Below are 14,407 nucleotides of genomic sequence, written 5' to 3'. Positions count from 1 at the left end.
ATTTAGTAAAATCTTATTCTGATTAAATGTACTTCTTTAATAAAAATGCATTTAGTTAATAAAAGTTAAATGTATAATATAAATTATATTTATTATGCGTGTTTTCTGCAGTCACGTCGTGCGCCGTGACGGCAGGCTGTGCTCGATTTTTGCTGTAGTTTTGCTGTCAGTACATGTGACGACAGATTATATACGATTTCTGTTGCGTTTTTGCTTTCATCAACTGATAAGGAAAATCACGTTCTATATCTGCCGCGTTTTTGCAATCACGTCATGACGGCAGGCCGTGCTCGATTTTTGTAGAGTCCCTAATAGGGACTCTAGATTTTTGCTGTAGTTTTGCTGTCAGTATTTGATATAGTAACTCGTGCCGTAGTCTCGTCACGATTTCGCTGTCACAATGTGACGTCAAATCATGCTTAATTTCTGCTGTCTTTTTGCTTTTAGTATTTGAAATGGCAAACTTTGCTCAATATTTGCTACGTATGTCACGATACTTATAGCAAAGAATGCTCAATTTCTATTGCATTTCTACAGTCATTCTATGCAGATTATGCTGATAGAAACTAAGCTTAATGAGGAAGCAGCAGCTTGATATCTGCTGTAACGTCATGATCAAGTTTGCTGGCATACTGCTAGCATACGCTAGTATTTTTCTATCTGGGCAGGCGCACGTAGAGGTGCGTCCGAGCACATGACTTTCCACGCGAAGCGACTTTCACCATATCGTAGTGTTAGATGGCCTTCGCTTCACGTGGAAGGTCGTAAAATATATTTTAAAGCAAAAAATTTATGTTTTCTTTAGTAGAAGAGAGACATCATTTTTCAAACTTTTTTTGTTAATAACTTTTTAACGAACAGCGACCGCCACCTAAAATCTGTTGGAAATCACTCAGGGTCAACATATGTCAAGATCATGGTCATTGGAGGTGACGCTGCTTTTCTGTATAAGTATTCATCGTAATTTATTTTGAATCACTATTTTTTGAATCAAAATACCGTAATTTGCACATATGATTGTTTTTACTTAAAAAACAATGATTGATTTTTAAAGAAAAGTCAATATTATGTTTAAATGTAACAGAAAATATATCTTACAAACTAATTATTCAAAATAAATTATTTTATACTCATTAGGACTGGAATTTCAACTTTCAAATGAAACACAGCTTATATATGATGATTTTTTGTGCAAAGATGATCACGTCAATCTATGATTTTGATTTAGAAACGAAGTCAATGAACGCAATTTTATTTTTATTCAGAAATACGCTCTTTAAATTTAATAAATATATAATTATTATACAAACAAAATATTTGTACAATTTGAACAAATGTAGTCTTACTGTATTAGCGCTAATTCGTTAATCCTCACCGCTTTCTTCAAGTATAATTCGAAAAGTAGCCAGATAAGAGAAGGCAGTTGAAACATACTAAAATATTGCAAATATAATCTTCTTAATTTAAATAATTTAAACAATTACGTTGTTTAATAAAAATAATTATATCAATTTTGTTATTTGTATATAAATAATAATAAACGACATATAAAAAAATTAATTTATATATGTATTTGTTACAAAAAACAGATTTTACTTGCGAGGAACACTAACAAAAACATATATAAATATTTATAAATAATATTTTATTTATATTTCCAAATAAAAGTAAAAAAATGACAGTATCTCAAACATGTACATCTATTAAATAATATAAAGTATTTTTATAATTAACAAAAAACTATGAGATAAAATCGATGACTCACTGAGGCATAATAATGTAATGAAACAGTCGGTAGCATGCAAGGTACGTTTACAGCTATAGGTTGTTGCGCACGCAATAGAGCGTGCAAAAAATTTTTTTGGAAATCAACTTTCCCTTCATACCATATCGATTCATATACAGCATGTGCAATATCAGTGCTCTAGAGAGAGAGAGAGAGAATACTCTTAGTTTATTAATTTCTAAATGTATCAAGCTGTTTTTTCTATACATATAAACGTAACTTACTGCATTTAACAAATGATCGGCTGGCCATGCACATAAATATACTTTTGCAAGAGACGAAATGAAGAAAATTAAAAATGTTGATTTTACTGACATTGGTTGTCGCTATTAACAAAAAGATTGTAATAGATGATAATAGATACATGACATCTCGTGTAGAAAATTGTTAGGGTTAAAAAAAGGACCTGATTAGCATATGCCCTAAAATTAATCGGATCCTATTAGATTAGATAACTTGAGCCCTATATGGCATGTAACAAATTGTTTATCAGAACCCTATAAGGAAAAATTATTGAGACCCTAAAGGGAAAAATTATCGAGATCCTAAAGGGAAAAATTATCGAGACCCTAAAAAATAAGGATAAATTATCAGGGCTCTATAAGGACAAATTATCAGGGCCCTATAAGGAAAAACTATCGGAGGTCTGTAAGGAAAACTTATCAGGGCCCTGTAAGCAAAAATTATCAGGGCCTTATGAGGAAATATTATGAGAATTAATTTTATGGTATTTTGAAACAATCACCTATCCGTATGCGCACCACCATTCGCGTTGCTTGACCTCTGTAATCGTATGGAAACTGCTACTTCGATGATCTACAAACACTGAATGTTAATGAATGTATACCCGAGTAGAAATTGTAGACGAGTCCTGATAGGGTCCAAACAAGGATACCCTGATGCCTGATCAGGTAATGATGAGGAAATCCTACCAGGCCCTGAGGGCTAATGTAACGTCCGTATCGTCTTGCGCCTGATCAGGCAAACCTTATCAAGACCTTATAAGTAGCCCCTTTTTGAGCCTTATACTATTTTAACGCAGTTCTGGTAAGGTACTAGTATTAGTAGGTTATTGATGCTAGGGTTAGATTAGGTTATAGATCTGCGTTCGGAAACATCACCCTAGTGTCTCCGTATATCGTTTTATCCTTATTTAACATTCGGTGAACAACAAGGATAAAATGATACGCGGAAGCACTTGGGCGATGTTTCTAAATTATTGGTTAGGTTTTAGGAGTTTTGACTGTGTTTAAATTTTAAATGCCAAGAAATATTATGAATTGATTATTTTATTAATCTGAAAGAATATATAACTTATATACAGGGTGTCTGGAAATTACCGGCAAATGTTTCGTGCGTAGGTAAAACAGACTATACTGAGTCGAAAAGTCCTGTACCATTTTGCGGTGTCAGCAATAGTTAATGAGATATTAATTAAATTTCTAGTATTGATTGTGTTCCTCACATATACGGTTTAAAATAAAGATATTGTTTAGATTACGTCGCCTGAAAGAAAGACGTTGTTTCATTAGTGTACCGATTATTGCGAAGAATATTACTAAGACCTCGGTGGTCTAATGGCTTAGGACGCTCTTACAGAATACAAGAGATCCGGGTTCAAGTCCCGGCCGAGGTAATATTTATCGCAATAAATTTATTAACAGTTTTAACATATTATAATATATGATGCTTGATGGTAGCATCAAATTATTAAATTGCTTGTCAATTTAATTCGCGATTGCTAGAGTAGTTTTAATTGCGTTTATTTAGTCCAGAAAAATAATTCGCAGTTTGAAAAAGACTACAATATGATATATATGCAAGTACATATATAGTATATATTAGTAATTCAAGATTGAATTATTTAAGCAACGAAGATCCAGCTTCGATCGTAATAGGCATTTTAAATTTCTAGTATTGATTGTGTTTCTCACATATACGGTCTAAAATAAAGATATTGTTGAGATATTAATTACTAAAAATTGCAAAATATTGATATTGAATAATTTTTTACTCAAATACTATCAACTTTATAGAAAAATCGCAACAGACAAAAATCATTTATTTTCTTCTCATAAAGTTCTGAGAATTTTTTCAGAATTTTTTATCAACTTTTTAGTACTGCATTTTCTTATTTTTAGCAACATGAGAAAATATGGTATTAAAAAATTCTGAAAAAATTCTGAAAAAATTCTAAAAACTTTATGAGAAGAAAATAAATGATTTTTGTCTCTTGTAGTTTTTCTGTAAAGTTCATAGTATTTGAGTAAAAAATTATTCAAAACTTTTATTTTGTAATTTTTAGTAATTAATATCTCGTTAACTATTGCTGATACCGCAAAATGGTATAGGACTTTTCGACTCAGTATAATCTGTTTTACCGACGTACGAAACATTTACTGGTAATTTCTTGACATCCTGTATAATGTATATATTATTATTTATTATATTATATCTATGAATATATAACTTTTCTTTTTTAAAGCGTAAAAAAATAAAAATATTTATTTGCTCTTTCTATGCGCTTTCTTTTGCGTTTAATTTTCGTCGGGGCAGTCGGTGTCCCTCACTTATAACTCTTGACGGTTTAACCAGACTAGAGGGTAATATAAACGCAAAGAAATCAGGTCCATGTAAGAATTACCTTAAAAAAATATTGAGAAAGGTGCCCTGATTTGCACCGTATCGGACGCAAATCGGTAAAGCCGTACTAGGATGTACCCTACCGTTCCCAGATCAGGCCTAAGTGGAGAATTCCCGACTAGGACATACCCTACCACTTCCTGATCATGACCTGACCTTACATCGGGTGTACCCGATCAAATTTCTACTCGGGTAGTTGTGATATACCTGTCAATATAATCCTGATAGAAATTTGTGCATTTTAACTGAACATCCAGTCAGTTACTATTATACTTGCTATCAAAAATTATATTTTAATCGCTCTTGAATACTATATATTAGTTCCTCTTATACGAAAATAATACAACTGTAACATGTATTATTGTGAGAATATCAACACAACGCGTATTATTCGTATCAATACACTCTTTATTGTACAAGTTTCTTCAGTCCAACTCGAACATACGTGTAAGAATACAAAGTCCATAGAACATATATTAAGGTGCAGGAAAAAGTACAAACAGATCACCATAGATGGTGCTACTCTATCGATCTACATCAACATTTCTAATAGCAACTGATTGTAAGCAAAATTAGTTAGATAATTATTTAATTTAATATCCTCAACGCCAATAATCAAAATTATGTTCAGTAGACGCGTTTTTACACAAAATGAAAGAATCTGATAGAAAAAAAGATCGCTGTACCCTGCGAGATATTTAACTTAACTGAAAGTTAACAACTGTCTATAAGTTGAGAAACATGTCATATATGTATAGCACATATACTCTACCGCTTGGCATTTCTAATAAATCCTTTCCAGACCCTTATAAGTTAGTCCTAATAAATAAACATTTATAAAGTTGATGCATCCCTATCAAATCCCGATGAGGGCCTTAACAGATATAAATAAGGAAGCCTTACTTATGACATCCCTAATAATTTTCTACACGGGATGTTTTCTATATAGAATGCTTTGTCGAACGATGCTGAAATGTTCTTTAAATTAATATATGCGAATTACAAAACACTTTTATAGATAAACTTGCATAAATGATAAGAAAATAAAAGTATTGTAACAGGGTTTTACATAATTCTTACAACAAAAACTGAAGAATTTAGTAAGTATACTGTTAATATTTATTTTTTAACTGAAATAAGTAATTATACTTACGCTAAGAAAAGTGCAACCAGTAAAAATAATAACTATCGTACTGACAGCTAATGACGCTAACATTACATATCGAATAGAAAGCGTAACTTTTCTTCCATACCTGAAATGATATATGTTTATCAAAATTTTGCAGTTAACGTTAATATAAAAAAATAATCACTTATGTTCTTTTTAAATTTTATTAGTAATAAAAAGAAACATCTGTATTGTATCAGAATTAATTATATTTTAATGAATTCGAGAAGCTTATACCAGTCGAAGCTGGATCTTTAATGCTTTTAAATCGTTTCTATGTGAATTAATATACTCAATATGTAATTATTCAAACTACATGCCAAAATGATTTTTCGAACTTATAAACGCAATCAAACTACTATAGTAATATCACAAATTAAATTAATAAGCAATTTAATAATTTGATGCTCAATCTGGCATTCTATTAGAAAGATGTTAATATACTGAAAAACAAATTTGCGAAAAATATTACCTCGGTCGGGAGTCGAACCTAGACTCATTTCACATAGAAATTATTTAAAAGCATTAAAAATCCAGCTTCAACCAGTATAGACTTCTAATTTAGCAATTGTGTTCTCACATATACGGTCTACAATAAGATTCTTATTTGTTTATATTACGTCGCTTGAGAAAAATGTTGTTTCCGTACATATACCGATTATTGCGAAGAGTATTACTAAAGCCTCGGTAGTCTAAAGGCTAAGAATACGAGAGATCCGGGTTCTACTCCCTGCCGAGGTAATATTTTTCGCAATAAATTTATTTACAAGTTTTCAATATATTAGCATCTTTCTAATAGGATGCCAGATTGAGCATCAAATTATTAAATTGCTTATCAATTTAATTTGTGATATTACTATAGTAGTTTGATTGCGTTTATAAATTCGAAAATTCTTTTCGGCGCGCCATAACTACATATTTGAATAATTACATATTTAGTATATTAATTCACACAGAAATTATTAAAAAGCATTAAAAATCCAACACAGACCGGTTTAGGCTTCTAGTTTATTGATTGTGTTCTCTGTACGGTCTAAAATAAGATTCTTGTTAATTAATTCTGATATACAAAACAGAATTAATCATATTAAATCGCATATAAACATTATTAATTATAATCAATATTTTGAAGTATTAATAGATAAGGAATGGTGTGTGTGTGTGTGTGTGTGTGTGTTTTTTTGCAGTTGACGCAATATTTAACGAAATATTAACGTTTAAAGATAGGCGAATACGAGTGTTCTACCGGGTAGGCCGTCCTGCCGGCAGCAGTACATGATCAGTAGGCTGGTCGGACACTCGTATTCGCCTATTTTTAAACGTTAATATCTCGTTAAATATTGCGTCAACTGCAAAATGGTACAAAACTGTTTCGTTCCCCTTGATCCAATCTATGTCCCCACTGTGTTTCGGTCACATTTTCTGAGACACCCTGTATATTAATTGTCCATTTGAACTTAAGTTTAAGCTTTCTGTTGACAAAGTATTATAAATTGCAATTTCAATATTTGATTATATGTATAGAATAGAAATTTTTTATATTTTCAAAAAATGTTTTCAAGATGGAAGTTTCTATAATATTATTTATATTTAACTCTAAATTTACCATAATAACTCTTGATGTTCTTCTATACATGCTCGCAACTCGGTAAATTTTGTGACGGCTCGAAATCTATTCGATAAGATATCACATCTCGCTGACACAAACCACAATAGAAGTGCGATAAAAATATTTGAGCATACCTGCGCATAACTTTGATATATGAGTAATATGTGATGTAGATAAATGATAATCTTTAAAGGTTGATAATCCACAGAAAACGGATACTCTATATCGATTGGAAAAGGATGAGGTTCTACTACAGGACTGATGATAAGCAACAAGCCGGTAACGGTGAAGGCGCATATTGAGCCTATATAAATCGATTTACAACTGTTAATGTATCGATGAAAAATATTTCTCTCCTCTGGTTTCGCTCGCTTGCAAAAGTCTTCCAATTCGTAAATTACGTACTGCAATTGAATCATGACTGTAGTTAAACAGAAATGAGTAAATGTACAGTTTAGATTACATCTCGCCAATTTTATTGCCCTTCAGATACGTTGTAGGGGAAAATGTCCTAACTAATTTTCTACAATTTTTGTAGTTAAAAGTAGGACACAGCACTGCTTTAGAAAATAAACAAATTAAGTTTCACAATAAGTATAGGATTACAATTTTCCACACAAAGCGAAGTATTCCTTCTTACGGGACGAAACGAAATCTATATGATTGTACTGTTTTACACGATGTCATGTAGCTGCGTCGTTGATAGGTAGATAAGGAATGGTACTGGTAATTATGACATGTGTATTATGAGTGTTTTAATACAACCATTTTTTTATTCACGAGATAAAATATATATATGCAGGGTGTCCGAAAAGTGTGGAAACAGTCGAATATCTCGAGAAATACACATCGGATCAGAAATCTGAAAATATATGTATTCAATGTTTTCAAAAAAGCTATCTTTTGACATCTAACATGACCCCTCACCCCCACCCGCTGTGGGTGAAAGAGAGGGTAAGTTTAAAATTTTAAATAGGAATCCCCATTTTTTATTGCAGATTTCGCTTTTTCAGAAAAAGTTACACAAATTTTACGCACTACAAACATTATTTTGATGACAGATGGCGCTGTAATCAGTGAAATTAAAAAATGAGTCTAAAACGTTTAAAATATCTCAAGAAATACTCAAAAGATCAAAAAATAAAAATGTACGTATTCAATGTTGTCAAGAAAGCTATTCATTGACACAAAAATTCTACCCCCCACCTACCATCCGCTGGGGGTGAAAGGGTAGGTAACTTTAAAATTTTAAATGAGAAAACCCCCATGTTTTATTGCAGATTTCGCTTCTGCAGAAAAAGTCGTATTAACTCTTTAACGCCGAGATGTGCTGAATTTCGACATGGATTTCAACCCCCAACAATTAGCAGAAAAGAACGTAGACAAGTATCGGAAGGTCCATTTGTATGTAATAAGGTATCAGAAACGTGTTCCCGATAGTTTAAACTTCGAAAACGTGTACTGTGTACAATTTTCATTTTTCGATTTTGAGTTCACAATGGCGCCTAAAAGCTCAAAATTTTTCGATATTTTACGAAATATTCAAAGGCAAAGGACGCTACTTCAAATTTTGAAAACTTGGTCTGCCATTATAGGTACGTCAAATTGAATTTTTGGATTCTGACTTCACATTCGTAATCAGCGATCCCAAAAACCCCCGAGTAACAAGTTTCAATCGAATTCGGGCATATTTTTTGCAAATTTACTCGCTGTACGTAAAATTTCGAAAAATTTTGAGCTTATAGGCGCCATTATGAACTCAAAATCGAAAAATTAAAATTGTATATAGTACACGTTTTCGAAGTTTAACTATCGAGAACACGTTTCTGATACCTTATTACATTCAAATGGACCTTCCGATACTTGTCTACGTTCTTTTCTGCTAATTGTTAGGGGTTGAAATCCATGTCGAAATTCAGCACATCTCAGCGTTAAAGGGTTAATACGACTTTTTCTGCAGAAACGAAATCTGCAATAAAACATGGGGGTTTTCTTACTTAAAATTTTAAAGTTACCTACCCTTTCACCCCCAGCGGATGGTAGGTGGGGGATAGAATTTTTGTGTCAATGGATAGCTTTCTTGACAACATTGAATACGTCCATTTTTATTTTTTTGATCCTTTGAATTTTTCTTGAGATATTTTAAACGTTTTAGACTCATTTTTTAATTTCGCTGATTACAGCGCCATCTGTCATCAAAAAATGTTTGTAATAAGTAAAATTTATGTAACTTTTTCTGAAGAAGCGAAATCTGCAATAAAAAATGGGGGTTCCTATTTAAAATTTTAAACTTACCCTCTCTTTCACCCACAGCGGGTGGAGTTGGGGGGTCATGTTAGATGTCAAAACATAGCTTTTTTGAAAACATTGAATACGTATATTTTTCGATTTCTGATCCGATGTGTATTTCTCGAGATATTCGACCGTTTCCACACTTTTCGGACACCCTGTGTGTGTGTGTGTGTGTGTGTGTGCGTGCGTGCGTGCGTGCGTGCGTGCGTGCGGGCGTGCGTGCGTGCGTGCGTGTGTGTGTGTGTGTGTGTAAATCAACACAAGATGGCCGGGCTTTCTTTTATCAACCCACTAACAACTAAAAACCATTACTTCGATCTGAAAACGCCATCTATGGACACAACAGTTCTCCCACGCTTATTTGAAGTTTGCTGAGATAAATAAAATAACACAATAATGAATAAGTTTAGTATTGGCAATAATCTTTGAATCGCTCCGGCTCTCTCCTGCTTCTCTGCGATCTGCGTATGTTCTGCTGTTGGACCCTTGATTCTCCTAGTCGGCCTGGCTGTTCTCCAACTGCTCCGTTGGTTCCATCCGGCGTGTTGATATTGTTTCCAATATCCGGTATGGAGTCAACCAGCACAAACTCGCCGTCAACCCAGATATTGTCGTCTGAATCTCGAGTGTTGTTTACTTTCCCTTGAGTTCCATTGGAACCAAGTTCTGGGCTGTCGGAAAATCTCATGGTATTCTTTGATTTTTGGCTTCTTGGTATCTCTTCTTCTTTATCTTTCACATAGCAATGTCGGAGCTGGTCAATATGTCTCTTAAGTGTATATCCGCTATCTAGATGAATTAGGTAGTGTAGTCTGTCAAATTTTTTTTTTGATTGTCCCAAATCGCCAAGTTGCCTTATTGTTTGTAATCCATCTTGCTTGAACACGATCTCCCACGCTTAAATTGCGTACCTTCATTCCTGTGGTTATATTAACAGTAGGTTGTTCTTTGAATGGTTTGAGTGCGTCTAATTTGAGTCGAAGGTTCCTTCCTAGGTAACGTTCGGATGGTGTTTTCCCACAGGATAACGGGGTTACTCGATATCGGTATAGGATCTCATTTATTTTCGTAGTCATGGATGTTTTTTTATTTGTCATGGCAGCTAATTTTGTTTTTAATGTTTGGATTGTTCGCTCGGCCAGCCCGTTGGTTGCCGGGTGTCCTGGTGCTATAAATTTTTGGAAGATTCCGAGCTCGTTACAAAATTTTTTAAATTGTTCACTCTGAAAGATAGTGGCATTGTCGGAGACCATGATTCATGGTAATCCATAAAAGCCGAAAATTTCTTACAACATTCGTATGGTTGATTCGGTAGTCGGAGCACTTTTTGAATGTTTGACTTCTATCCATTTTGATTTCGCATCGACCACCACCAAAAAATAATATTCTTGATATGGTCCGGCATAATCGATATGTATCTTTCGAAATTTTCTTGAGGCTCGTCCCACGTGTGGAATGATGTTTTCGGTGGGCTCTTCTTTACAAGTGCACATTGTTTACATGATTTGACGTTCTATGTCTTGATCGATTAGTTTCCAATATGCGTAGCGTCGAGCTAGCTGCTTCATCTTTGCTATCCCAATGTGGGTATGATGTAATTCTTCCAAGACAACTGGTTGAAGACTTTTCGGGATCATAATCCTATTCCGTTTAAATATTAGATCATTTTCGATTGCAATTTCTCCGGTTTGTATGTATTTTTTTAGTTTCGAGAGTTCGGCATCCTTTTTCGTTTCTATCGCCAGTGTCTGATAATTTAATGCTATAGATGAAATCTGATTAATTGACTGGTCTCGCAGCTTTTCTACTTCTAGATTAAAAATTGATTCTATTTTCCCAGACGTCGTTGTTAGGGGCGCCCTTGATAACCAGTCCACATGTATGTGTTCCTCGGCTTTCCGATGTTTAATAACATAATCGAAACTTTGTAGAAACGTAGCATATCTTAAGAGCCGGCCTGTTGTTATCCGTGGTAGAGTCGTGTTATGCTTAAAAATATGAGTCAACGGACGATTATCTGTTATTAGATCAAATTTCCGACCATAGGTGTACATAAAAAATTTATCGACAGCAAAGACTATTGCTAGCGCTTCTCTGTCCAGTTGACTATAATTTTGCTCTGCTGATGTTAGTGATCTCAAAGCGAACGCAATCGGTCGTTCTCTTCCATTGACGATATGTGACAGAATCGCTGCGATTCCTGTGGGGCTTGCATCGCAAGCAAGTGTGAGGGGTAAGTCTGGATTGAACGGCATTAAAACATTGCTACTGGCGATTTCTTCTTTTAACTTCATGAGAGCTGCTTCACAAGCGATCGTCCATCTGAACTTTGCTCCCTTCCGGAGTAGACATCGTAGCAGGTAAGTAATAGTTGATGTGTTGGGCATGAATTTTGAATAGTATGTTACCATACCAAGAAATCGTCTTACTTCCTCTGGATTTGTAGGTCGTTTCATGCTCGTTATGGCTTCAATCTTTTTTGGACATTTTGCTATTTTATTATAACTGATAATATATCCCAGATACGATAATTCTTCTTTAAAGAAGTGACATTTTTGACGATTGATGTGCAAATTATATTCTTCCAGTTTGTTGAGGCACTTGATTAATCGTTGGTGTGTTTGTTCGATTGATCTTCCATGAATTATGATGTCATCGAAGTATGTAATAACACCGTCCAGTCCGGTTAAGATTTGATCCAGGATTCGATGGAACTCGGTTGGGGCGGTTTTAATACCGAATGACAGCCGATTTACGAGATACGTTCCTCTTTGTGTAGAAATGGTTTGTATCTTCCTGCTTTCTTCGTCCATCAAAACATGTAAGTAAGCTTTATATAGGTTGATCGTACAAAAATATTTTGAGTTCCTGAGATTATTTAAAATTGTTTCGACTTTTGGAATTGGATAGTGAGCGGATTCGAGTTGGGGATTTACAGCCACCTTGTAATCAACACAACTAACGGTGATCCCCAGTCGCTGGATTCTACTTTCGTTATTATTCCTTCTGTTTCCAGATCGATAAGTTCTTTTTCGACTTTTTCTTTGAGTGCATAAGGTACCTCTCTTGCCTTGATAAATAAAGGTTTCGAATTCGGTCGTAATTTCAGAGAGCAAGAGAATTTGGGTATAGTCCCTACTTCCGGTGTAATTATCCTTTTATAACGTTCTTCGATTCCTTTAACCATATTCGATATGTCGATTGAGTTTATTTGATTTATGTTGTTTATAGTTATTTTATCAATTTCTTTAAGTTCGATGTTCAAGCGTCTAATCCAATCACGCCCCAGTAGTGGAGAAAATTTATCAGATACTATGTATGCGATTTCATTTGATGTCTTCCCCTTGTATTCAACTTGGATTTGGATGTATCCAAGCGGTACGAATATTTCTGACGTATTAAGATCTAAATTGTAACGCTGTTTTTTGGATTTTTGACTTTAGTTTTAATTTCTTTAGTGCTGATTCTGGTAATAATGTTAATCCTGCTCCTGAGTCAACTTCGAATTTTTGAACTTTTTCTTCGATTAAGACATTGACAAAGTACTTATCAGAATTATTTCCTAATATCCATTCTTCCCCGAAGATGTCGATAATGTTATTGACATCAAGATAGTTGATGTCATCTTGGCTCTCTTCGATTTGGTTAGCCGGTTTATAATTCGAAGCAATTTGTTGGCTTTTGCTCTTCTGTTGAAGTAGTGTTTTAATGCAGACCTTTTCGATGTGGCCTTTCCGTTGACATGCATTACAAAATAGCAGGTTCTTGTTTATATAACACTGTTGGGATTGGTGATTAGACTTCCCACAGCGAAAACAGCATTCATCGATTCCTAATTCCTGATAATTTAGTTTCGATTTTGATTTGTATCTTGAATTTGAACGATGGCGGGGATAATTATTGCCTGTTGATTTCCGATTTGCCGATTTTGCTCTATTACGACGTGAATATGAGATTTTGTTGATTTCCTTTGATATGTTAGTGTTTGAGCTCGAAATTTCTTTATTGTCTATTTTCGAAGCTTTAAGAGCTACTGCTTTGTCAAATATTTGTGCGAACATTGTTTCTGAAACTAAGGTTATTAGCAATTGTTCTCGAATTGATGCGTCATTTATGCCTCGAATGAATTGTGCTCGGAGAAAAATGTCATTAATCGATTTTCCGCATTCGCATTTAAAATCGCAGTGCGCTGTTAACTTTTTCAAATTTGCTACATATTCTGCAATCGATTGCTGCTCTGTTTGCAAACACGAAAGGAAACGGTGCTGCTCAACAAGCATGCTCTTTTTCGAGCTTAGGTGTTTTGCTAATAATGTTACAATTTCATTATATGTAATTTCTGCCGGTAGTTTTGATGCTGCCAGTGACGACAAAAGCGAAAAATTATTAGCCTCAATGCTGTTTATGAGCATTTTTGCACACATTTCGTTTGTGAATGCATTTTTCATTTTCATATAATTTTCGAATCGTTGAATGTATTGTGTAAATGATTCTTGTGCCGAGTCAAAATGATCAAATTTTGGTAATATTGTTAAAGAATATGAGGTAGTCACCGCTTGTTGCTCCTGTATCCGCTGTTGAGATATGGCGTTTTCGAGAACGGCCAATAACCTTTCAAGTTGTGTTGTATCCATTGCGTTGTCGAATCAACTTGTTAGCCGCTGCTTATATAGTATTTCTTTCGTCCTCATCGCCAATTGTTATGTAGCTGCGTCGTTGATAGGTAGATAAGGAACGGTACTGATAATTATGACATGTGTATTATGAGTGTTTTAACACAACCCTCTTTTTATTCATGAGATAATATATGTATATATATATGGGGCATTCTTTCTCAAATCAGCCACCCCCCTGCGCATTTTATTTTTAAAGATAAAATTTTTTTCGAAGCGTCAAAATTTCCGCCTAA

General features: G+C 34.1%; 1 protein-coding gene across 1 annotated transcript in view; it reads right to left on the bottom strand.

The window, feature by feature from the left end:
* Positions 1-1,364: 1,364 nt before the first annotated feature.
* The window catches only part of LOC108769331 (uncharacterized), a 17,248-nt gene continuing 4,205 nt past the window's right edge, over positions 1,365-14,407 (bottom strand). The window contains exons 2-5 of the mRNA XM_018520242.1: positions 7,341-7,610; positions 2,011-2,112; positions 1,766-1,924; positions 1,365-1,433 (exon numbers count right to left, since the gene is read on the bottom strand). Of these exons, the coding sequence (XP_018375744.1) occupies positions 1,365-1,433; positions 1,766-1,924; positions 2,011-2,112; positions 7,341-7,610 (600 nt within the window). The remainder of the gene's footprint in view (positions 1,434-1,765; positions 1,925-2,010; positions 2,113-7,340; positions 7,611-14,407) is intronic.

This window comes from Trachymyrmex cornetzi, unplaced genomic scaffold (genome assembly GCF_001594075.2).
Source record: "Trachymyrmex cornetzi isolate Tcor2-1 unplaced genomic scaffold, Tcor1.1 scaffold891, whole genome shotgun sequence".
NCBI classification, from domain to species: Eukaryota; Metazoa; Arthropoda; class Insecta; order Hymenoptera; family Formicidae; genus Trachymyrmex; species Trachymyrmex cornetzi.
This window is presented reverse-complemented; position numbering and strand designations above follow the sequence as displayed.